General features: G+C 36.6%; 1 protein-coding gene across 5 annotated transcripts in view; it reads right to left on the bottom strand.

Annotated features, from left to right (window-relative positions):
• The window catches only part of MBD5 (methyl-CpG binding domain protein 5), a 154,986-nt gene that overhangs the window by 41,890 nt on the left and 86,880 nt on the right, over nt 1-26,216 (bottom strand). For 3 of the 5 annotated variants that reach the window (XM_036857401.1, XM_036857402.1, XM_036857406.1), the window contains exons 3-7: nt 23,202-23,376; nt 12,183-12,855; nt 8,615-8,717; nt 7,368-7,548; nt 858-2,993 (exon numbers count right to left, since the gene is read on the bottom strand). In XM_036857401.1, the coding sequence (XP_036713296.1) occupies nt 858-2,993; nt 7,368-7,548; nt 8,615-8,717; nt 12,183-12,295 (2,533 nt within the window). In that variant the 5' untranslated portion in view covers nt 12,296-12,855; nt 23,202-23,376. Of the gene's footprint in view, nt 1-857; nt 2,994-7,367; nt 7,549-8,614; nt 8,718-12,182; nt 12,856-20,157; nt 20,268-23,201; nt 23,377-26,216 lie in introns of all 5 variants that reach the window. The other 2 variants (XM_036857404.1, XM_036857405.1) reach the window with 2 other exon arrangements.

Below are 26,216 nucleotides of genomic sequence, written 5' to 3'. Positions count from 1 at the left end.
CCTTACGGTTTTTTGTAACAATTTCTGAGGACTCTACTGAAATAAAATATAGTTCTTTCTAATGTGTCGACTTTTAAATAAATTTGTCTCCTTCATTAATAGCGGATAAAGAGATACCATAATGTCAATGGTAAAAACAATGTTTTAGTTCTCCAAGAAGACTGTAAAATAATTTCAAGATCAAAAATTCTAGAAATCAGGTTTTCAAGCCTTTTTTATTGGAAAACTTAAATTATTACCTTTTTAAAAAAGGGAGTAGCCAATATCTATTTATGAATTTTTTCAAACAAATAATAATAAAGGATAGCAAACTAGGATAAGAAAACACATTAGAAGACAGCTTTCTACTTCATACAACTTCTAGTTACCTTTTCCTATCCATTCACCTATTTCTGGTCAGCAGAAAGAACAAAAAAATCCATGTATTTCTGCCTTTATTTTTGGGTTTTCCAAATGAGCTTCATTTACCTGAATACAAACAAGAGCTAGGGGAAACAGCTTTTATATTGGCATAGACCAAGTACATGTCTCATGAACCAGGAAATCCTGCCTTCTATGGCTTCTTTTGTAGTTTCGAGTCCAATGGTTATAGAACCAACTGAAAGTCGAACAAAATTCAAAATGACACAGGTTGACAACAAATAACGGAAACACATGGAATCCTCTTGGCTGTTATTTTTTCTAAGAGACAAATCCCTAGCATTCTGTAAATAAAATTATAAATACTAAAGAAATGATGAGAATTTCACAATGGGGAAAGGATCATTTCTTATCATAATAAATATTTTGGTATAAATTTAAAAAAAAACGTATAAAAGTTTAGTACCTTTGGGTACTTTTTTCTAATAAAACCATACCTGCTTCAGAACTTGTTTGATTATAGCTGCTAACAATGCTGTTTGGTATCACTGGAGTGGAGGACGTTGAAATTCTTGACTGAGGTGGATTGGGATGTAATGAATTTCCTAAGGCCATGCCCGACTGACTGAGCATCCCACAGTTCCCGCTAGCCTGAATCTGATTTATTAAACCTGCAAGATGGTGGTTTGGGACTGGACTGTTACTGTGAACAAAGTTAGTGTTTGCATTGTGGCAGTGCACGGCTTCCCCTCTTAAAGGTACGTCCTGTGTCAGTGGATTCTGAAGACCACTGGAGTTCACACTGGGGTCTGTAAAATGCAGCTGGTTAGCAGAGCAAGGCAAAGCAGTATTTGAGCGCCCACAACCCGGGCTACTATTGCTACTCAGGTGAGAGCTTTGACAACTCATAGACTGTAGTAACTGAGACATTGAACTGATGGGAAACGACCCCTGACCCTGCTTCCTTAGCAAGTCGGGTCCAGGTTTAGGAACTGCAGAACTATCCATTTGAGACTGTCTGAGCAAACTCAACACTGTGGTAGGTGGCTGTTTTCTTTTCCGCAGTGAGTCTTTTTGCTGAGACATCAGCTTATCTCTTAGTGCTGCTCGACCACTTTGCCCTTCACCTGTTGGGAGAAGCATGTTGGCAGCAGGAGGGAACATGGTGTTTAAAGTGCTATGTCCTTCAGTGTTGCCACTGCCAGCAACAGCTCCAGAATTGCTACTGCTGCTACTGTTGTTACCAGCAAGTTTGTTTTGATTTGCTAGCTGTGCTTTGGCTGCTGCTGAGAGTAAACTACTTGCTGGAAAGGAGGCAGCATTGTGCTGGTTCAAGATCTGATTTAAAGGCATTCCCAGCAAACCAGGCTGACTCTTTACAGAACCGCTTCCGGCAGATGCAGTAGGAAAAGCTGCACTGCTTGGGGTATTTAGTACATTACTCATTCCAGCAATTAATGGGTTAGGGATATCCTTGTACTGATGATGTCCATCGGACTTGGTAGAAGGGCTTGATGGCATTGATGGCCTTGGGGACCCTATTGTTGACCTTGGTGACCTGGGTGGAACCTTAATACCACTACAAGTGGCCTGGGGTCCGAGAGGTGGCATCATGAAATTTCCGTGATCTGATGATGTGGAAGATGAGCGTGATCTTTGGGGCGATGCCTCAATCCTTCCAATTCCAGTCCCCATCATGTGCACTGGGGATGTCACTGGAGAAGGGGACAGGGAGGTTGAAGCTGAATGCTGAACTCTTTGTACATGACTCCCATGATTCATGTGGCCAGGTTTTACGGTTGGCAAAGGGAGATTACTTGGCAAAGGAACGACAGCAGGAGGCATGCTTACATTCATCACAGGTACCTGAGAGTGGACATTTGAATGGAAACTAGTTGGATTAATGATAACAGGGTTCTGATTCACCGGTTTACTAGGAATAGGGTCAAGAATGCCAAGTGGATCTTTCTCAGATGTTAATGGCTTTTTCTGAAGAGCACAAGAAGGTGGAGGAGGGGGAGGTGGGCCTTGGGGTGGTTTGTGATGGAACATTGCTCGTGGTATTTCCATATTAGTTGAAAAACTACACATTGGTTTTTTCATTACTGGACTCTTTGTAGTCAAGGTTGGGGAAAGAGGTATATTAGTCCTTCCAGCCATTGCACAGGATGACTGTACAGGAGAACCGTGTAGCATTACTGAAGGTGGAGAAAGAGGAGTCCTATTCAGGTGAATAGGACTAGAATTGGGAGCTCCATGAAAACCAGGATTATTTCTTGTGAAAACATCAGGGCTTCCAAGTGGGTCAGTCCTTGGAGAGATTGAGCCATCTCCATATATCTGGGAACCTGACGACGCTGGGCTGGGCAGGCCTCCATGGCTGCCACGGAATGGAGATTTCTGTCCGTGTTCACTGCTGCCCAATCTCTGCCGGGGGTAGACAGGGTGGAGTTCTTGTTGCTGGCTTCCAGGCAGTTCTTGTACATATAGCCTCCCCATGGCATTTGATGATCCAATCATTAATTTGAAAGGATTCTTACATTCAGGCATTACAGAATTTGTAATTCCTTCGTGAGACTTATTTCTTACAGATCTTGGAGTTGCTGCCCGTGAAGGTACTACTGGAGTTGCATCTGATGTGAAAGAGAGAAAAAAAAAATCTGTTAGTAGTCTCAATTCTTTTGTGTTAGGATGGAGGGAGGGAAGGAAATGAGGAAGGGAGGGCATCTGAAAAAAGAAATCTGCAAACAGAAGCTGTGACTCCTTGCAATTAAAAAAAAGTTCTGTACTCTACAATAAATTTTGATTGTAAAAAATGCACATTATTCTCCCTTAGTTGACCAAAGGTTCTCAATAACTATTCATTATGCTTGTTTACCTCATGTCTGTTGAGAAAGGATGGGGATCTGAATCCGTACATACTGACATTAGTCATTCTAATAATATTTATAATATGTAAAATCAAGAATGACAGCCCAGATGGAAATGATGATGGTATTATTTTTTGGATTTGAATTTTTTAAGAACACAGTTACAGTAGAAAATGGTAATCTGTGTGGCATAATATTTTCTTGAGTAATTTAAATGAATTGCCATTTTCACCAGAAAATTTGTTGCCCGATAAAGGTTTCTATAACCTTACTAAAACCTCCTCGGGACAGCTACAAAAACTCTTCCTCATCCCAACATTTTCACTGTGAGAGTAACAGAGTCTTAATTTTTGTGAATTAAGTAAATAAGATTCTGAATCTTTTACAAAGGGAGTGATAACAACAGTAAATACAGTGAAGTTAAACAATCATGCTGAACTTCATATCAAGTTTGTAATACTTTAACACTTCAATTTCTTTGCCATTAATTAGTCATTGTTGTAAAACCAGCCTCAGTCAACCAAATTAGGTAAAAGACTGCAATTCTTTTATTAGGATAGAATTCTTATGCAAAATTTAATCAGAGTGCAAAAATCTTCAGTACTGGGCTCCAATTGAGTATTCTCTTTTTACAGAGTGCATTACTCCCTCACTGGCTTTTTGGAATCCCTTCAGTTCTTTCAGAGATCAGACAGAATACAGGCAACAAAAGCAACCTGGTTCATCATACAGAATTTTCATTTGATCATGTCAGAATTCTAGGTTTAAGGTTTTTTAGCCCCTAAGGAAGTTAACTATTTATAAGGTTGTGACTTCTAAAACAGGGATGGCAAATAAAATTAGTTTCATACACCAATTCCCATCAACTGGTGGTGGCTGCTTAGAGAGCTATGTTGAAAAGGGTGCTGAGCTCGAGCTGGACTCCATGAGAAAATGCCAATGAGTCTATTAGAAGCACAGGAGATGAGAGTGGTACTATTCATACTATACACTGGCCATCCCAATTCTTAGACTTACAGCATATCAGCAAGTATACTTGGATTCATTTGCAATCAGAGGTATATTTACTTAAATGGATAATTACACATTTAAGATAAATAAACTTCTCCTACCTGCTGAGTAGTATACAGGTCAAATCATAACACAACAATTTCTAAGTCAGTGGTTCTCAACCTGGGATAAACAGAAGTCTTGGTAGGGTACAATCAAAAAGTAAGAGAATGTAGTGAACGTATATTTTTCTTGGGAAATGTGGGCTTTCTGTTTCTGGCATGGTAAGAGACTCTTTGACAGAGTGATTTCTGTACATAATACAGTATATGAAAAGTTGAGAACCAATCATAAAAGAAAATTGCAGCAGATAAACTCAACTGAATTCATTTTCTTGTTAAAGAAAGCTTTTTAAAGTTTGTAATCAAGGAAATAATATATGAAAAATATTTGGGGCACTGAGCTTGACATATAGTGAGAACACAGCTGTCTGTATTAACATCACTAACATTATTATGGGATTGACTGTGTCCTCTTTAGTAATAAAACCCCCACCAAGTTGTGTCTTTTCTTGTTCATTTATATAGCTATCTACAATTCAATGATTAAAAATATAGACATTGGCATTTTTACATTCAACAGAATTTAGAAAGTAGCTGTCGTTTAGAAAGGATTTCTTCCATACTGGGGAAAAATAGTTACCATCTTTAAAATAAAAGGAATACCAAACAGATAAACAAACAGAAGTCATACTGCTCTTATGTTGCAGTTAGGAACTAACGTATTATAAGAGTTGGCAAATGTAAATGCTAGGTACTCATCAAGTGCTTTTGTGTATATTAAATAGACCTTTCGAAAGAGGTGTTGTATGTTTATGCATGTAAAATAAAGAGAGGTGAAAACTACTACATGAGTCTTCTTAATCTTTATTTAAATCCCAACCTTTTAATATAATTTAAAATTAGAAAATTGAAATAAATGCTATGTCTGAAGTTGGTAAAAGAGTAGAAATTAATCCAATAAAGTATATCATTTTAAAAGGGGATGGAGATATACCTCTTATACCTATACTAGTTAAATATTTACCTTTAATTTCAATAATGAAACTTGTATGTATAGAGTAGGACAAAGGACCTAGACCAAGATTCTGCTCCAATCATTAAAAAGGAAACAAGGCAGACTCTGTAGACAGAGCTGAAATGGTTGGATATGATGTGAAGTGAGAATGGCAGCAGATATGAGCATGTGCAAACACATGTGTAAGGTTAAGATGCAAAAATGAAAACATATTTACATCAAGGTGGCAGGATAATGATAAATTTTAAATAATTTATTACTGTTAAATGTCTTTAAGTTGTTGCAATATCTTTTAATTTCAAAAACATAGCTCATTAAAGAAAAAGAAAAATTCACTAAAATATATTTTTTTCTTACATACCTTAGTGGAGCAATTTTTGCTGATCATTCCTGTTAAAGTTTAAAGGTTAGAGGGTTATTGGAGAGGAGCTCTCTGCTAATAACTGCCAAATTTGTCTTTCTCTACCCTCTTCACATGAGTTCTAAGTGTGACTCTTTAATGACTTGCTTGGTGTCACAACTGCTTCTCTTTGTATCTAGAGCTATCAATAATTTGGCCTCAATTTACCTATGCAGGTTTAATTTTCCACTCAAGTCACATTAGTTTCCACATCATTCCTTAATTATGCTATACTCATTCTAGACAAGAATTTTCTTATTTCCCTTATGTGTCTAAATCCTACCATTTTCCAGGGCTGGTTCAAATCCGAGTTCTACCATAAAGCTTTCTCTGATCACTACAGGTTATATTCCTCATACCTATTTTTCAGAACTCTGTAGAACAATGCTACTTATCTTTCATAAACAAATGCTTTGGTGTTCAGCTGTGTTTTATCCAGAATTATTCAATTGTTAAGTTAATTGTAATATTTTGGAGAGTTCATATTCTAGCCCTTACAAAAAGAAGTTCCTCAGCCTCAAAGTATAATTCCACAAATTACATATAAATCATAACAGGAAAATGTACCTCAATAATGGACATAACTTTAACCGAGCAATCAAACTTAATGTCATCAATACGGGATAAACTGCCATTACGTGCTTCCTAGTTAGGACATAACATCACCTATGCAGTATTCCTATCAAACTACGTTTAACCTGAATATAAATATGAGGAAGCAATCAGGCAAATCCAAATTGAGGAACATCTATAAAACTGGCCTAGACTCTTCAAAAGTATCAACATCATGAAAGATTTAAAAAGACTGGGGAATTGATGTAGATTAAAGAAAAGTAATGTCTCTTTGCAGTTGCACAATCTTTGCACCCTGGATTTTTAAAAAGATTGGATTGAAAAAACTGTAAGAATACTATTAGGACAACTGGAGAAATCTGAATTTAGACTGCATATTAGATAATACTATCATAGCAGTTTTAAATTTTCTGAATGTGATAATTAGACTATGGTTTATATAAGAGAACATCCATGTGTGTTGAAATACTTAGGGGTGAATTGTCACAATATCTGCAACTCCTGAAACAAAACGTTAACTGGTAAATCTAGGGTACTCGAACTGTTCATGTAATTTTTCTGCAGCTTTGAAATTTTTAAAAAGTTCGTGTGTGCATGTATGTGTTGGATGGAGGTATAAAAAATTCCTGGCAAGGTGATTTGTTAGTAGGTGTTCAATATGTAGCTATTAAATGACTGAAAGAATAACACTGCCAGTTCTTGATAACATTGCTAGTCGCATTTAAGCACTTGATACTACACATTCCAATACAGCCCTAGGAAAAAGGCTACATTTGTTTCCTAAAAACCAATGGCCCTTTCTCTTTTGTTAGCTCAGCTCTATGTACCTCCATAGCATTTGTATGTGCTAATCAGTGTTTATTTTCCTCATTTAACTAAATGATTTGGATAGGAAACTTTGGGTGACAACTTCATGGGAATTTTTCAGAACTAATTTGTTATTTGCAATTAAAATGATAAAACATACATAATTTTAAATGCGTTGTGCATGTTTGAAAAGTGGACTCAGAAAATGCTTGGCAAAGTGATTTCTAGTGACTCCTCCAGGAGAGGAGTGGGGGAGGAAAAATTCCTAAAACCTTCACCATATTACATACTTGTTCCTCCTCCGGGACTGGGGAGCACCAGAGAAGGATGTGGGGCTTCCATGCTTTTATGAAGTGTGGCCACTGCAATGATTTTTCTTTTATGTATGCATAGCTTTGTGACATCTTCATCTGCTTTAACATCTTCTGCAGTTCTCTGTTTCACAGCAGCTCCAGGATCAAAATTAAATACCTGGAAAAAGCACAGCCTTTGTTTAAAATATGTCTGTAAAAATATTAAGTAAAAAGATCCCCTTGTTAAAAAAAAAGTTTTGCATAGATTAACCCATAAATCTGAATAAAACTTTCTCAAGTTTTTAAATTTAAGAAAAGCAACTTTATATATAATGGAATAAATACTTCTGCTGAACTCATGGTTTTTAGTGGCAGGGTAAATAATGAAAACTATCCTAATTCTAAGATAGCTAAGATAAATATATGGAAAGGAATAGTATCTGATAATGTTCCCAATTTTAGATACTTCCTGATGTTATAACAGTACAAAAACAGATGAAGTACGGTTAAGAAACCCTAAAATCTGACATTGCTATATGCTAACTTTTTCTTTGGCTTTACTTTATTGCTATATTAATATGACCTTTTCACTGATTTAAAAAATCTACTACTCTATTTTAAAAAATATTTATTGTGTATATACTTATAAGCTGTTTCAAGTGCTTTTTTGTGAATGAGGTGACACAAATAAAAAAGAAAAAGTTGTCTATTAATCTTTAGTTCTGTGATTGGGACTATTATAGATATCCAGAAAACAATGACATGTTTCTATAGTAAATATTTTATCATTTAAAATGATTTTACTTTTTACCTTGCAAAGGAGTAAAACAGTTTCACTTTTGGCTATGAGGGTTCAGCTTTGTAATTTAAGAAATATTTGTGGCAGATTTATCAACACCAGTGCTAAAAATAACATTGCAGACTGAGCAGGAGGGAAAAAAATACTGCACTATTAAATAGTAAGCATGGGTATAGCTCTAATAAAACGGTGCAAAAGAAGTTTTGATGAAATATTTAATATGAATATAGGTTTGTCACCTTTGAAAATGACTCTTGGACTTGAACTATTTTCCACAATCTTTAAGCATTCCAAAATGCATGCAAAAGATATATAATTTAAGACTTTAAAATATATAAATGATTGGAGAAGTAATATAAAAATGAAATGCCAAATGAGAAAAGCAAATATATGAAACACCTAAAAAATGAAAAATTGCTGATTACATCTATTGCGAAATGGTTACCTTGGGAAGAATAAGAGGACATTCCAAGCCACACTTGCATGTTCCGTCAGTAAGCAGGTATGTTTTAACCTGCTCCAAGCAAGATAACAAAGACCCACTGGGACTGTGAAAATAGTTTAAAAAAACATCAGGAAATAATTCTGACTGCACATATTATATGAAAAACGGCATAATTTATAGTCTACTGTCCTTCACAGGGTTTTCTCCTGTGAAACATTTTCCTACTAAGGAAAAGCATTTTCTTTGTCAGTATTATGTTAGCTACTAAATTATAGCCTTTAACACTATCACTCTTTCTCCTGAACCAAAATATTTCTCAGAAAAATACAGATCTTCATAGAAAAATAAATAAAAGTATTTTGACAACCAAGAGTGGACTAAGGATGGGAAAAATGCTATTGCTAAGAAAGAGCAGGTAAGAAAGGAACAAGAAAACTACATGAAAGTAATCATTATCATTTTAAACTAGAAGATCTACTTCTAAAGCTGTGTGAGGAAAACCTGAAATTTAGGAACACGTTGGAGGTCAAACCAGAAAGTCACTAAATTTACAAAAATTCGAGCTAACAAGTTCTTCCCGTTAATCTTGGAGTCTAGAACCAAGCTGTCCCTGTGTAAAAACAGGCTTCACTTTTTCCTCCCTCATTCATTTGTTTCTTTGAAGATAGATCAGTGTGGCCCAGCTCAAATTCTACTGAAGATCCAAGCTGTACTTATAAGGATGGGGAACTCTCGAGGAGATAGGGTTTTAGGTGGCAGAAAGGTGCCTTGCAGGCCTTGTGGCTGGTGATTGGGTAGTGCTCTCAACATTACTACTCTTTGGGTCACAGAAGTTAGTATGATATGTGAATACTGATCAAATTTAAGTCTACAAATTAGGTACTAATTCTGATGACAGGGTAAGTCTCTAATGTTTATTTACAATGAGGATTAGTTTAAAATGGGCAATTTGCATTTTAGGACTTCTATTATTAATGTACTGATTTTACAGCTTGCATGCATATTATGTCTTGAAAATTATTATAAACTTTTTATTCAAGAATATCTTTTATTTATGACTATTTACCAAAACTTTCACTTAAGCCATCTGATAAAGTTTATCCAGAAACGATACTCTCCACTTCATAAGCAAAGCTTTACATTACCGGGGGTAGACTATTCTGCTTCTACAAAAACACAGGTAGTAGTTTGGTGTCTATAAATAAACCAGCTTTAAAATGCAATTCATATTTTATTTATGGACAATCATATAAATGACTTATGCATGTAGAAAATAACAATTAAAATCCTCAACTTTGTTAACTCTTTCATTTATTTGGGCTAACAATTTTTTTCAGATGATATGCAAAGAATAATAATTCCCATATTACAGACTGGAGTTCCACCCTAGCGGTAGGGGCAGCAAGATGTTTTTGGAGGTCTGGTAATTTTGATAAAACAAAATCACTAGTTATGTGAAGAATTCATGAATTTTATGAAAAGAAACTGCCGAACGTGTTACAGTTAAAAAAAGTGTATGAGTGAATCCTAGAAGCAGTTAATTGTAAAATTAAACTTGAAGACAAGAATTCCTGAATTCTATCAGAGAACTCTACTCTAGACACTTTAAAAACACTTCCTCTCAATCAGTCAGTTGGGTTCTTTCCTTTAGTTGCAGCTCTTTAATTAACTTTTGGGAGTAATAATTAACATAAAAATAGTTACAAGTCTTATGGCATAGATAAAGCTTAGAAGATTGGAAGCAGGTGGGAAATTTAATGTGCAGCCTCAATGCCACCCTGAGGCAGGAGCAGCTGGAGACTAACCTAAAAATTATAAGCAAACTGCACATTGCAAAGGAAGCTATAGAAGGAGGGCTAGCCTCTTATACATGTTCAAGTAGTAGTTTAACCAGTTATATACAAACAAATCAAACCCACGCTGGCTGAATTTATTTGAAGGTGTCTTACCTTATCTGGCAAAGTTAGTTTCCAAAATAATCCTTAGTGTACAGATTTGGATTGGGAGAATTCAAACTAACTCATATTAACAGATAGTAAAGTCTACTCACACTTGGAAAAGTCATGAGCAAGATAACTGACAGATTCCCAGACTTAATTTGCTTTAACCTAACTCTCAGCAACCTGAAAAGCTGATTTATCTTTCATAGGGATAAAGATGAAGTAAAACAAAAACAGAACAAACAAAATCTCCCAAAAACTAAATTATCAAGATTTTTGGAGTTATTTGCTCTAAGCTGAATATATTTGCTCCTTACAGACTAGAAAAACCATAAATATGAACATAACACCGATATCTTGCTATATTATTGATACATTGATAACAAAGTATTTCTGGCAGTTTGTTAACAGCATTGGCAATAGAAACACTTTGAGAAAGTTATTCCGTATGTCCTCATCCATCTAAGCTACCATGGGGTGAGCTCCACATTCCCCGCTTTCTTATCCCTTCACTTCAATTAATATAGAGCATATCTTGAATATTACAGAAACAAAAAACACGTGTGCAAAAGAATTTCAAGTGGTCATTAAGTTTACCTCAAGAAATACCTTCCACAAGACAAACCAACCAACCAACCAACCAACCAACCAACCCAGGACAGAATCTGAAATGACAGTAGAGTTGTTATAGTATGAAATCGTTTGGGTTTATATAATGGAAAATTCCTCATTTATATAAATACATCTTTGCACAAATGAGAATTCCATTGAAGCTGAGATACAAATAACCACAATGAAAGTAACAGCATTAATGTAATGATGCAATGTGATATCTTTTAAAAAGTTCTCTTTGTAATAGTTTTTCTTATTACATCACAAAGATTTATGGTATTCTAATCATATACTTACTGATAAACTACAAAGTAAGGAACTTAGGTGCCAATTATTTAATAATAAGACTAAAACTTCTTGCCAACAGTTCAGTTACTTCATTCAAGTTGTTCAACATAATAAAGGCTGCCAAAATTTAAAAGAGCAGGCATTTATATGTAATTTGTATGATTTTTACTTGTGAGATGACTTCATCCTGACTTTTACTATTATATGCAGGGAATAGATTAAAAACTGCACAGAAAAAATAGGGAAATTATTTTTGGTTAATATCAGGCATTAAGAAACTAATAATTGAAACTGCCTATAGATAAAAACACTTAACCTTACATCAGAATAGCCAGCTGAAGCACTATGAAGGACACAATAATATTGTCAGGAGACATCGGGTCTGTTTTCAGTATTTTACATTCTCCTGTGCATGTGGTAATGATGCTCATGTGTTTCTTTTAGAAATCTTCCTATTTTTCTTTATCCTTGTTAGAGAGATAAGCAGGATGACATTTTATATAAACACAAATAATGCATAAAAATCCTCTCTTGTAACCTAAGGCAATTTACATCGCAGAACAGTACAGAATAAAAACACTTAAATATTTCCAGCACGAAGATCATTTATTCAAACTGGTTTCAGGTGCTGTCAGTTACAATATTTACACTCTCAGAGCAACAGACTGTACCTCCTTCATCTGGGGACCACAAACTTGGAGGTAGCGCAGGTAATAATAAGGGCTCACCTGACATAAAGCACTCCATTTTGATCCACACGACGCTGCCAACCCACAGGAACTTGTATAGCTGGAAGACCTCCATCCTTGTCCCCTCCGTCACACTCCTTGCCTCCATTCATTTTCTGTGTCTGCTTGGGACTCCCCAAAGATATCAGCAATAAGATGATATCCTTATATTACAGGGCATCATGGCCTTCAAAAATGGCCAGCGCAGCACAGTTTTCCCCAGACTGTACAAAATGCATTGGGAAGCTTCGGCTCAGTTTGGAACCAAGTCCTTGAAATCTGCCATTGTAGAAAAAATCAGTTTCCCATTATAATCTACATTAAATAATCAATATTTCATTCCTAAGGATGGTCTACATGGGTAAAAACGAGTGCTTCTGACTAAGGAAAATCATATTCATCAATGCTGGTACCTGTCTGAAGTGCGGGAGGGGAGGAGTGTAAGTTTTTAGTTCAACATTTTGTCTTGAACCTTGATGTTGGACTAAAATAACCTCTATTGTTTAGAAACTGTTCTCATTTTTACAGTGTGAGTCAGTTAATATTTCCAGGTACTACCCGCCTTTATAGGCCACATTCTTTAAACTTTCTCTTCATCTTCCAATCTGAATCCAAGATGTTGCAGGTTGGTTCATCTGATGTTTTCATGTCTTCAAAATTCCAATAATGTAGCCTGAAACATATGTAAATATGTAAACACTACATTTAATAATGAAACACTGAGAAGCTGCACACTTTTTCTTTTTTTTTAACATCTTTATTGGAATATAACTGCTTTACAATGGTGTGTTAGTTTCTGCTGTATAACAAAGTGAATCAGCTATAAGTATACATATATCCCCACATCCCCTCCCTCTTGCGTCTCCCTCCCACCCTCCCTATCCCACCCCTCTAGGAGGTCACAAAGCACCAAGCTGATCTCCCTGTGCGATGCGGCTGCTTCCTACTATCTACCTGTTTTACATTTGGTAGTGTATATATGTCAATGCTACTCTCTCACTTCGTCCCAGCTTACCCTTCCCCCTCCGCGTGTCCTCAAGTCCATTCTCTATGTCTGCATCTTTATTCCTGTCCTGTCCCTAGGTTCATCAGAACCATTTTTGTTTGTTTGTTTTTAGATTCCATATATATGTGTTAGCATACAGTATTTGTTTTTCTTTCTGACTTACTTCACTCTGTAGGACAGTCTCTTGGTCCATCCACCTCACTACAAATAGTTCAATTTTGTTTCTTTTTATGGCTGAGTAATATTCCATTGTATATATGTGCCACATCTTCTTTATCCATTCATCTGTCGATGGACACTTAAGTTGCTTCTATGTCTTGGCTACTGTAAATAGTGCTGCAGTGAACACTGTGGTACATGTCTCCTTTTGAATTACAGTTTTCTCAGGGTATATGCCCAGTAGTGGGATTGCTGGATCATATGGTAGTTCCATTTTTGGTTTTTTAAGGAACCTCCATATTGTTCTAAGCTGTACACTTTTAAAAATAGAATAAACTGGTAAGTGTACTAAACCACTTTGATGTCCTCTGCTGTCAAAAATCACATGTTAAACTCAACGTGTTTTCTTCTTCCAACTTGATACACTTACTCCAGTTAAAACAATTTGCTTGCTCTTGCAACTTTCTAATTACTAGAGATAGACCCATAATTATGGCATTACACATATACACACACAACCTCCTTCTAACTGACAATAAAAACATATTTACACACAACCTCCTTCTAACTGACAATAAAAACATATTTATCACCTCTTATGACCTGACAACTAGAAAGTTGTGTGTTAATCCAATCACTTTTTTTTTTTTTTTTTTTTTTTTTTTGGCCATGTGGCATGTAGGATCTTAGTTCCCCGACCAGGGATTGAACCCACATCCCCTGCATTGGGAGCAAGGAGTCTTAACCACTGGACTGCCAGGGAAGTTCCTCAAAAACTGTGTTAAATGACTTAAGATTCATATCATAATATTAAAACTTTAAAAAATTTAAATAAAAATTAATATTTTAGATTGTTTGCATGTATAACTCAATCAACACATAGTGTAAGTATACACAAAACTACTCAATCTGCATTCTTAAAAGTCTACATATTTAAGTTGGCCCCAAATCTATTTTCAGATCTCTTCATTGGGAAAGCAAGAGAATGCTTTATAGTAAAAGGCATCATGATTCAGGCATACACCTTATTGCAGCCTTGGCTCTGAGGCAGATTAAAGGTGTTGTAATGAAGCAAATACTAATATAGCTGAAAGTCAGGAACCGTGGGGATGGGTGTGGGAAGCACTGGCAGGCAATGGGAAAAGCAGCAAAAATTTATTGGGAAAAATGTGGGGTGTAAAGGATAGAGCCAAGTAGTACATTCTCAGTGGTGACTCAAGGTGCTAATTTGCATTTCTGGGCCCACTCCACTGGGTCTATGCCTCTCAAAGAAATAACCTGCTTGCAGGCACAGCTTCCTATTTCTGTCTCCCATTCACCGACCCCTGCTGATCACATATGTGTTTTATTCATGTTTCATTTAACAGTTAATGAGTGGCTATTATGTACGAGGCACTATGCTATGTGCTGGATTACAAAGACGGTAAGACACCAGTTTATCCAAAGCCCCAGGAAATATTTGTGTTTGGCACTAAAGAGGTGCTGAGGGACTTCCCTGGCGGTCCAGTGGTTAAGACTCTGCACTTCCACTGCAGGGGGTGAGAGTTCAATCCCTGGTCAGGGAAGTAAGATCCTGCAGGTGGTGTGGCAAAAAAAAAAAAAAAAGCTGCTGAGTGGGGAAGAACAGAAAGGAAAGAGGCAGGGAGTGGGACGAGAAAGGATGGAGAGAGCAAGGAAGGGACAGTTCCTGTCCTCAAGAAGTTTCTAGCCTAGTGGAGTTCCCGGTGCTAGTGAAAGATGTGACAGAGATAAGAATTTTGTGTGATCCTGGACTCCCAGTTTGGCCAAATAGCAACAGACCCCGATGAGAAAAACTTTTTTTTTTACAGTCCTTTTTCATGCTCATTTTATTACCTTGCTTTTTACTAAAGAAATCTTTTCCGTGATCCGTGGTCTTTAGATTGGACCAGCTCTCATCTTCCTCACTTTCAAGCTTTCTGACCTTTTGACGCCTATTTCTTTCTTTTTTGTCTGCCTGCTCTTGCGTGTGACTCCAACTTCCCCAAGACTGACTGGCTCACTCCATTAAGTAATTTGTAGATCTGCCAGATAATAACATTGGATTCATTTCTGCCACATGTCTCCCTCATATTTCAATAATCAAAAATACAAATATCTGACGGCTGGGTTTTGCTTACCAGCAGTTCTCAAAGCATGGTCCTGCGACAAGCATCATTATTGTTACTAACATCTGGGAACATGTCAGAAATACAATTCACAGGACTGACCCCATACTTTCTAAATTAGAAACTCTGGGGGCAGTCTGTTTTTTAACAAGCCCTCTAGATGATTCTAATGCATGCTCAAGCTTGAGACCCACTGGCTTAGACTAATGCCCCTGCTTTCCCTCCCTGGACATGACCGGTTTTACATTTCTACACCATGCAGGCAGCCAGGCCGCTACTTCCTTTTGTTCCTGGGAGGGTCATCCTTTTTTTGGCTGATACTTCACCGTTCTAGAGGCAGCTCAGCTGTAAGGGCCTTAGGAACCCCTCATGCAGCTGAGGTCCAGTAACTATATAGTTATCATCTATCTATCTCTAAGTGGCATTGATTTCCTCAATATTCATTTTGTAAATTTGGAAAATTCAGAGATGTTTTGAGATAAAAATTAAAATTGAACTGTAATCTCACTGTTGAATCATAACCACTGCAAACACGGGTGACTTTCTTTCAGTCATTGTTTTTGGAAATTTTTAAAAGCACACATTAAAAAAAAAGAATTTAATCTAATAAACAATGAACCACTACTCCAAATTCACAATGTAAGCATTTTGTCACTTCTGCTTATTTAAAAAAATAAAACACTTTAAAAATATTACAGATGAAGTTAAATACTACCCCTCACCCCCATCCAATTTTTCTTTTTCATCCTATTCACCTCCCCTCTGGCTTAAAGGCAACTAACATCCCTATTTTGGTCTGTATCTTTCCAGGCTATGTTTTTTTTTTTTAATAAATTTATTTATTTTATTTATTTATTTTTGGCTGTGTTGGGTCTTCGGTGCTGCGTGCGGGCTTTCTCTAGTTGCGGCGAGTGGGGGCTACTCTTCCTTGCGGTACGCGGGCTTCTCATTGCAGTGGCTTCTCTTGTTGTGGAGCACGGGCTCTAGGCATGCGGGCTTTAGTAGTTGCAGCATGCGGGCTCAGTAGCTGTGGCGCATGGGCTTAGTTGCTCCGTGGCATGTGGGATCTTCCCGGACCAGGGCTCGAACCCGTGTCCCCTGCATTGACAGGCGGATTCTTAACAACTGCGCCACCAGGGAAGCCCAAGGCTATGTTTTTATATGTTTATTCCTTATGTATATATGTAAACAATATTTGGTTTTGTTACATGTATTTTAAAGTTTTTACATAAATACCATTATACATATATATCATTCTGCAACTTGCTTTTTAAAATTCAACATTGCTTTGAGTGCTATCTCTGTTGAGATACATAGATCTATCTCTGTTGCAGATATATAGATCCAATTTGTTAATTTTAAACATTTGAATGGTATTCTAACATATGACTTTACAATTATTCATCTATTGGTATATCAATCATATTAATGTTGGGTTGTAGGGTCTGCACATTTAAACTTTAGAGGCACTGCCAAATTGCTTTCTAAAGTAGCTACACTAATTCCATTTTTTTTCTATGTATAATAGTGCCTTCTTTCCTTTAAATATTGAATTATTACCACTTTATACTTTATTTTCACCTTGAGCGTTTTACTATGGCATTAAATATTTTTCCAAAATATGACTTTTAATTGCTTAGAATTTTCTTGGACAGAGGTTTATAATTTATTTACTTACTTCCCTTTTGTGGACATAGATTTTCTCCTAAATTTTCACAATTACAAATAAATCCAAGGTAAATATCTCTGTACATAAATCTATGGCCATTTTGATAATTCACTTAGAAGTATCTGCTAAAATAGAATTGCATAATTTTAGGGCCTTTGATAAATTTCCTAAAGCGCCAAGAGGGTAGTTTTAGGAAAACATTTCAGGCCATGCTTCTCAAACTTTGGAAATCCATGCATGCCCTCTTTTGCTGAATATTAAAATCTATTCTATTTGCCTCCGAGATTCTGACAACTTTATCTTCTATATAGACCAATCATTCAAGATTTAGTCAAGTTTTATTTTTATAGTTTATGATAAAAACACCAGTTTCTCCTCTTTTCCAAATTTAACATAAAAACTACATATCCACAACATTTTCCCTTCACCCCTTCCCCAAAGATTTCATTATGACCCACCCTGTTTATATGGCTTGGTTCAAGCCCAGTAGACACAGGTTAAAACAGAAAAGATATTGTAATAGGAAAGGCACCTCCATCTCACTAATACTAAAGATCAGGGATAGATCTTATACTTAGAACATAATTTGAATTTATTTCACAAACATTTCTGGTAGCAATAACAAAATTCACAAAGGGGTGTGCAGGTGTGTGTGTGTGTGTGTATGCGTTCTGAGAATATCTGCCACCATTCTACCAACGATTTCATTTTCCAACCACCTTTCAATATGCAAATTAGTCTATGAGAGTTGACTTTTGGTGAATTGAATTTTAGTGACCTGATTCACTTCTCTGCATTGGCTTCATTCAGAATTCACATTAGATGTCACCTCCTCAAGGAGACTACACTGTAAATCCTAGGTATTCTCTGAAACTTTGTTAATTCACTGATACCTCTTATCACCCGATTTTTTTCTTATCATTTTTTGTTTGTTTATTGCCTATCTCTCCCCACAGGAATGTAAACTCCTCACAGCAGGGACTTGTTTCTCTAGGTTCCTCCAATAGTCCCACTTCCTGGTGTAGTACCCCTGGCCTACAGGAGGTGCTTAAATACTTGATGAAGACTAGTTACAAGTTACTACAATGGCTACATTCTAGTTAGCCAATACAGTTTTATATTTTGATTTTTACGTAGGCCTGTGAAATTTTAGCAACACAGGCGTCTAAAATGAAAGAAAAGTTTTTAAAAGGAGTCAATAGAAGCCGGTGACTATGCATGTTGACAAAAAATACAAAGGATTTTATTAGGATTGCTCTAGATTTGTCCCTAATGATCTCAAAATCTCTGAGTAATAACTTCTGTGTAGCAAAAGTATGATAGGGCTTCTAAAAAAAACAATATGCTAACTTTATACTTTATTTGTAAAGTGCATCAGAGTTTTATTTAAATGGTTTATATACACACTTTAATTGGATTAATAATGGAACCACTAAAATAGATGAATGCAACCATATAAAAATGAAACTTGTATTTCAACAGGATGATAATTAATGCAATAGACCTTTTTTCTCTATCTGCTTTACTGACATTCTTGTCAACCTAAGAATAAATTCACTATGTTATGCAGTGATAAGTGTATATTTTAAAAGTTACACCCAAAACACCATGCAGACTAAATATCAGAGAATATGACATCATGAAAATAAGTAGGTAATCTTCATAAATCTTTCTGAATAACATCAAACATCATACATTCTTCTGAATAATGTCACACAAACTTGATTAATGGTAAAAATAATGAATTGATTTTTAAGTCATGTGATATTATGAGTAAATTCTATTAATATGTTTATAATGACATCACGCATTAATCTTGTGCTCAGGGCCATTACTTGGATACACAGTAGGACAGAATGAATCCTGAATGAGCTATTGATTTACCAAGGTGAGACGATGTAAATTAGGTAAAACACCAATATTTAATGTTATATAAGTATAAATTATCATTTGTACTTTTTATACAATGATTATAAACTTAACTCATGAAATATTCAAAGTTAAGAAGTCTCCAGTAAATCAACTCTATACTTCAATAAAAAAATTAAAAAAAATAAAAACAGAAGTCTCCTCCATTCTGACATTTGCAAGGATGAATGCCTCATGTTCTCCAATTGAGAAAAAAAAGGCTCACATAAAACCTACCTCTATACTTAAATTCCAAAACAATATGTACACGCAACAACAGGTATAATTGGATTAAGAAATAACATAAGCATTAGTATTTTGAAGAGTAATGTCTGAGTGGCTACAACGTTATCATTTGATTGGGTAATGAATGGATATACTCATCATCTTTCCATCATTATTAAGTTAAATTATGCTTGTTAGGGTAACCCTGAATGACATTTCCCTTTTCAGTGATCTTTCATCCTCATATCAATTATTTAAACAGTTCCTTAAAAGTACTTAGCCAGCCTTCCCATCCAACCTTTCCATCTGTTTCACCTTTCACCTATTTACTCAAGCTATGCATTTTTATTTATGAGCACACTTATCTTACAGTTATATCTTCTTTCATTTAAAAAAAAAAACCTTCCAAAAAGTAGTCTCATTTTAACTCTGGTTATTATTTTCATTTGGTTCTTATATTCACTGTGCAGCCACCTCTTCCAAAACATGCCTCTCAGATACATCTTTTGTAACAGACCTAATGCCTCTGCCAGGCTCTACTTACTCACCCCAAAGTACCCCAGTACATTTACACCTGTTTTATACAGTTGTATCAGGATACCACAAGCACATCTTTCCTGCTCTGATCACTAAAACTCTCTAGTTTCAAACGTCCTTGCCCTTTCAGGGCAGAAGAGTGTAAACATTCAAAAACTGTGCATGAGGATCACATTCACGTGGAAGGTTACATTTTTTCACGAACTCTGAAGGTATAGGGATAGGCTCCTGAGAATGAGGCCAGTCCTCAGAGTCAAGGTAACAAGCATCCTGACCTATGCCCATCTATGGTCAGGAGGATTACTTACACAGGCCGTTTCATGTTACCAACGTTCAGCAACTTACACATTCTCGGCCCATGGAAGCCTTTGGAGAACTAAGTGCTGAATGTAGTAGACTGCAATTGGCCACAAATATTTTGTAGTTCCTTCCGTCAGGAATTGGGATTTATTACTCTGTGGAGAGAGAAAAGTCCAGCTGGTCCAGCTGGTCCAGCTGAAGCCCCAGACATGTAACTGAGCCCAGCCAGCACCATGTGGAACAGGCATGAGCTGTCCCAGTTAAGCCCAGCCTAGACTTCCAACCCACAGAATCACGAGTATTATTTCAAATAGCCAAACACTATACTGGAAATGATCTAGAAGTCTAAAGTAGGGTTTCATTTAAATTAAGTACAGTATTGAGATGCTATGTAGCTGTACATTTTAATAGCTTGTGACCTTGGAAAAGTTTTTAAAAATTTCTTTCCTTATAGGGGCTTCCCTGGTGGCGCAGTGGTTGAGAATCTGCCTGCCAATGCAGGGGACACGGGTTCGAGCCCTGGTCTGGGAAGATCCCACATGCCGTGGAGCAACTAGGCCCGTGAGCCACAACTACTGAGTCTGCGCGTCTGGAGCCTGTGCTCCGCAACAAGAGAGGCCGCGACAGTGAGAGGCCCGCGCACCGCGATGAAGAGTGGCCCCCGCTTGCCGCAGCTAGAGAAAGCCCTCGCACAGAAACGAAGACCCAACACAGCCAAAAAAAAAAAAAAAATTTATTTCCCTATAAAATGGAGATTTTATAGAACTGTTCTGTTGTGGGGATACAATAAGTTAAAAGTCTTAAACTAGTACCTAACACATAATAAATATCTAAGTTGTTATTATTTATACATAGCTATTAAAATCATGTTATTGAAAAGGTCCATGACATTGTCAGGTGAAAAAACACATGACAAAGTTGCATGTACAGTTATAAATCTTCATTTACAAAAATGCTACTATTTATGTAGATATAGGAATAGAACAGCACTATCTTCCCCGTGCTTGTCCCTGGATAGCAGGAACATGAGTGACTTTTATTTTCTTCATTGTTTTTCTATATTTTCAAAAAATTTTTTATAATAAAAATGTGTTGGATCTGTAATTAGGAAAACTATTATTTCCAAAAAAGTTAAATGTTATATCCATAGAACAGCTAATTAATATTTCCCCAATACTTAAAAGCATTAGGGAAGATTTTTATTGGAAACAGTCACAAGCTTTGTGCCTAGTATTATGCTATTATTTCTCTTTCTGTTTTAGCTAAGTGGAGAGAAAGATAGGGAGAGTCAGGAAGAATACCACATTAACCTGACTGACCTAAATAGTAGAAAGAAAAATTAAGGCTATCCCTTTGATTGGTTCTAAAATGCCTCAGGCTGTCACCCTTACTTTTCTGCTTGCAATGTCATCTGCCATCCCCATGTTTTTCATTAAACCAACTTCTGTTTATCTCAGTTTACATGTCACTTCCTCAGAGAGGCCTTCCCTGGTTTCTCCAGTCATTATTTGGCTTTCCAGGTCTAAATTTACTTCTCTTTATAACTTCCCCTTATAATATTCAGGAATTCACATGCATTACTACACATACCTGAGCTTTTTCTTTGCCCTCACCATTCTACATGACTACAAAGAAAAAGCAATTGAGGCAGCTAACTTCAAGTTACAGCTTCCCTTGTGCCTTTAAAAATATAGAAGGAAAGTGAGGGTTTGTATGCACATGTAGAAAATGCTTATGATGCATTTTACTTTCTTAAAAGCCAAAAAGTGAACAATCACAGCTCCCAAATACATATTCTTTAAAAAAAAATCAGAGAACTGTTTTAAAGTATAGTAACAGGTCACACCAGAACATTTATAAACTAATTAATAAACTCACTATAACTCTTAGGGAAAATTTATTTATGATATATTTCTGTATATTTGGCATCAACATAGTTGGCTATTTTTGCTTTTCTATGGTATAGTAAAATTTCTCATAAAGATTATTTATAAAAAATACTTGCTTACATTTACATAATCTTTTAAAGAGTGCATTAAGCAAGTTTAAGGGGTTATTTTCACATTTTATCTGTGAATTACTAGTATTTTGGCTACTCAAGGTAGCTCAATAGGTCAAATCATTGTTAAAAAAAGAATGTATATCAATTTTTTAAAATCAAAACTGTACTAAGAATGAAACAATTGTGATTTTTGTCCATCTGGGGGTTGTACAACATATTGAAACAACTAATGTTTATGTACTCTTTTACTTAAAAAATGTTTTAGCATTCTTCAATTCACCTGGCAATGGATGCCAAATTCCTACCTGGAGTAATTAGTTCCACATAGAGGTAATGGTCCCCACCCACCCCCTGTAACACTGACCATCAAGTTACTCAAAGTAAAAATAGGAAGATTCCTCAGCCATTGAAGAAACAAATACATTGTCTCTTTATATGTATAAATATCTAGGAACACTTAAGTCTAATCAACATCTCCACCAAACATAATTAAATGTAAAGGATAACCATAGTCTAATTAATTATCTGATAAGGTTCTCAAGATGCAAGAGAAAGAAGACAGTCTCTGTGTAAATTGTAGAAGGGGGAGCCCAAAGCATACAATCTCTAAGTCCCATGATCTTTTACTGTGTTTATTTAGCTTACACATCAGGAAGGAAATGAGTAAGTAGTAATACCTGTAGATGTTTAGTGGTGGCATAAGAAAAGTGTCTCAAGGAGACTCCATCTAGCATTTGACTGCTCAGTGGAATGCTGATGGTGGCAGAGAAAATGTAGCAGCCAAAGAAAACTTATGCACAAAATGTTCAGGTTGGAGAGGAAGGTAGTTTCAATAGCACAAAACCAGGCATAGAATATTTTAGAGAACATGCTGAAGAAAAGTAAAACCTGTAGAAAATAAAGTCTGCAATTTAACAAATAGGTAAGCAAAATATAAAACCAAGTTACAAACACGAGGGCTCTGGGCCAAATCCCACCTGTGGAAGTATCTGGCAGGCGCACAGTTTGAGAATAATAATACAAGTGAATTAGTTGACAATATTTAAATCAAAAGATGTCACATGAAAATTTGCATTTCCTGCTTTACCTGAGAAACTGGACAATGTGGTAACACTAGGTCAGCATTCCTGCCTTGCAACAATTATCTGGAACGGAGCAGTGGCTGCTCCTTCAGAAAGGACTTGGCTCTCCAGTACACTGCAGTGGCTTCCTGCTTCATTCCCACCAGCCTGGCCTCTGTAGGCACTTGGGTTTCCAACCTTCTGGAATAGAAAGGACCTTGAGGTAAGGCTTGAAGGACAGACTGTAGACCTTGACAAGAGGCACAACTTATTTCTTTTAATGACCATTTAACCTACACTTCATTGTTTCTTCACAAGGGTAGAGGATGAACTCTCTACTCTGTAGTGGATCTTCACGCATTGTTAGTATATGAAGGAATACCAGCCGGTAAGCCAGCTAAAACCACAAGCACACATAGTCAACCTTCTTAATGAAATTGATTTGACCCTGAGACTCTGGTGATCGTTGAACTAGAGGAGTCAGAGGGTACACAGAATGCTCATCCAACTTTAATTCTCTATCTTTCCTTCTTTCTTAGCACCATTGTCAGCAATACCACATTATCATTATTTAAGGAACTTAATGTTGGGATCAAAGAATTATGCAACCAAACTGTACATTATCATTATTGAGTTACAAAAAGACATCTTCCCCTGACTTTTAAAACTGCTTCCTTTTAGCAAATAAGGAAAAAATTTATAAGGACTTTCAAAAGTATACTTGAGACCTTATTACCCCTTACTTAATTTTCTCCTAGCCATCAGGGAGACAAGGACAAGGTTGCTCCTCAGCGTGGGTAAAATAATCCTTGGTGCAGTTTAACTCATTTTGTTCTGCTTCCACAGGCATTGAACAACCCTCTAATTATCTGATGGATTTCATAGGGGCTTTGATATCATTAAGTTAGTGACTTAGATATCAGATACAGGTATTTCAATCAATGAAAACAAACCAACCAACAAACAGGTCACCGGGTTTATAAATTAAATTCTTGCAAATACTGAATCAACATTGTGAAAATGACTATACTACCCAAAGCAATTTACAGATTCAGTGCAATCCCTATCAAACTAACAATGGCATTTTTCACAGAACTAGAACAAAAAATTTCACAATTTGTATGGAAACACGAAAGACCCTGAATAGCCAAAACAATCTTGAGAAAGAAAAACGGAACTGGAGGAATCAGGCTCCCTGATTTCGGACTATATTACAAAGCTACCATAATCAAGACAGTATGGTACTGGCACAAAAACAGAAATACAGATCAATGGAACAGGATAGAAAGCCCTGAGATAAACCCATGCACATATGGTCAACTAATCTATGACAAAGGAGGCAAGGATATACAATGGAGAAAAGACAGTCTCTTCAATAAGTGGTGCTGGGAAAACTGGACAGCTACGTGTAAAAGAATGAAATTAGAACACTCCCTAATGCCATACACAAAAATAAACTCAAAATGGATTAAACACCTAAATGTAAGGCTAGACACTATAAAACTCTTAGAGGAAAACACAGGCAGAACACTCCATGACATAAATCACAGCAAGATCCTTTTTGACCCACCTCCTAGAGAAATGGAAATAAAAACAAAAATAAACAAATGGGACCTAATGAAACTTCAAAGCTTTTGCACAGCAAAGGGAACCATAAACAAGATGAAAAGACAACCCTCAGAATGGGAGAAAATATTTGCAAATGAAGCAACTGACAAAGGATTAATATCCAAAATTTACAAGCAGCTCATGCAGCTCAATATCAAGAAAACAAACAACCCAATCCAAAAATGGGCAGAAGACCTAAACAGACATTTCTCCAAAGAAGATATACAGATTGCCAACAAACACATGAAACGATGCTCAACATTGCTAATCATTAGAGAAATGCAAATCAAAACTACAATGAGGTATCACCTCACACCAGTCAGAATGGTCATCATCAAAAAATCTACAAACAGGGCTTCCCTGGTGGCGCAGTGGTTGAGAATCTGCCTGCCAATGCAGGGGACACAGGTTCGAGCCCTGGTCCGGGAAGATCCCACATGCCGCGGAGCAACTGGGCCCGTGAGCCACAATTACTGAGCCTGCGCGTTTGGAGCCTGTGCTCCGCAACAGGAGAGGCCACTATAGTGAGGCCCGCGCACCGCGATGAAGAGTGGCCCCCGCTTGCCACAACTAGAGAAAGCCCTCGCACAGAGACGAAGACCCAACACAGCCATAAATAAATAAATAAATAAATTTAAAAAATCTACAAACAATAAATGCTGTAGAGGGTGTGGAGAAAAGGGAACCCTCCTGCACTGTTGGTGGGAATGTAAATTGATACAGCCACTATGGAGAACAGTATGGAGGTTCCTTAAAAAACTAAAAATAGAACTGCCATACGACCCAGCAATCCCACTACTGGGCATATACCCTGAGAAAACCATAATTCAAAAAGAGTCATGTACCACAATGTTCACTGCAGCACTATTTACAATAGCCAGGACATGAAAGCAACCTAAGTGTCCACTGACAGATGAATGGATAAAGAAGATGTGGCACATATATGCAATGGAATATTACTCAGCCATAAAAAGAAATGAAATTGAGTTATTTGTAGTGAGGTGGATGGACCTAGAGACTGTCATACAGAGTGAAGTAAGTCAGAGAGAGAAAAACAAATATCATATGCTAACACATATATATGGAATCTAAAAAAAAAAAAAAAAGTTCTGAAGAACCTAGGGGCAGGACAGGAATAAAGACACTGACGTAGAGAATGGACTTGAGGACACGGGGAGAGGGAAGGGTAAGCTGGGATGAAGTGAGAGACTGGCATGGACATATATACACTACCAAATGTAAAACAGATAGCTAGTGGGAAGCAGTTGCATAGCACAGGGAGATCAGCTTGGTGCTTTGTGATCACCTAGAGGCGTGGGATAGGGAGGATGGGAGGGAGATGCAAGAGGGAGGAGATATGGGGATATATGTATATGTATAGCTGATTCACTTTGTTATAAAGCAGAAACTAACACACCATTGTAAAGCAATTA

Source organism: Balaenoptera musculus, chromosome 7 (assembly GCF_009873245.2).
Source record: "Balaenoptera musculus isolate JJ_BM4_2016_0621 chromosome 7, mBalMus1.pri.v3, whole genome shotgun sequence".
NCBI lineage: Eukaryota > Metazoa > Chordata > Mammalia > Artiodactyla > Balaenopteridae > Balaenoptera > Balaenoptera musculus.
This window is presented reverse-complemented; position numbering and strand designations above follow the sequence as displayed.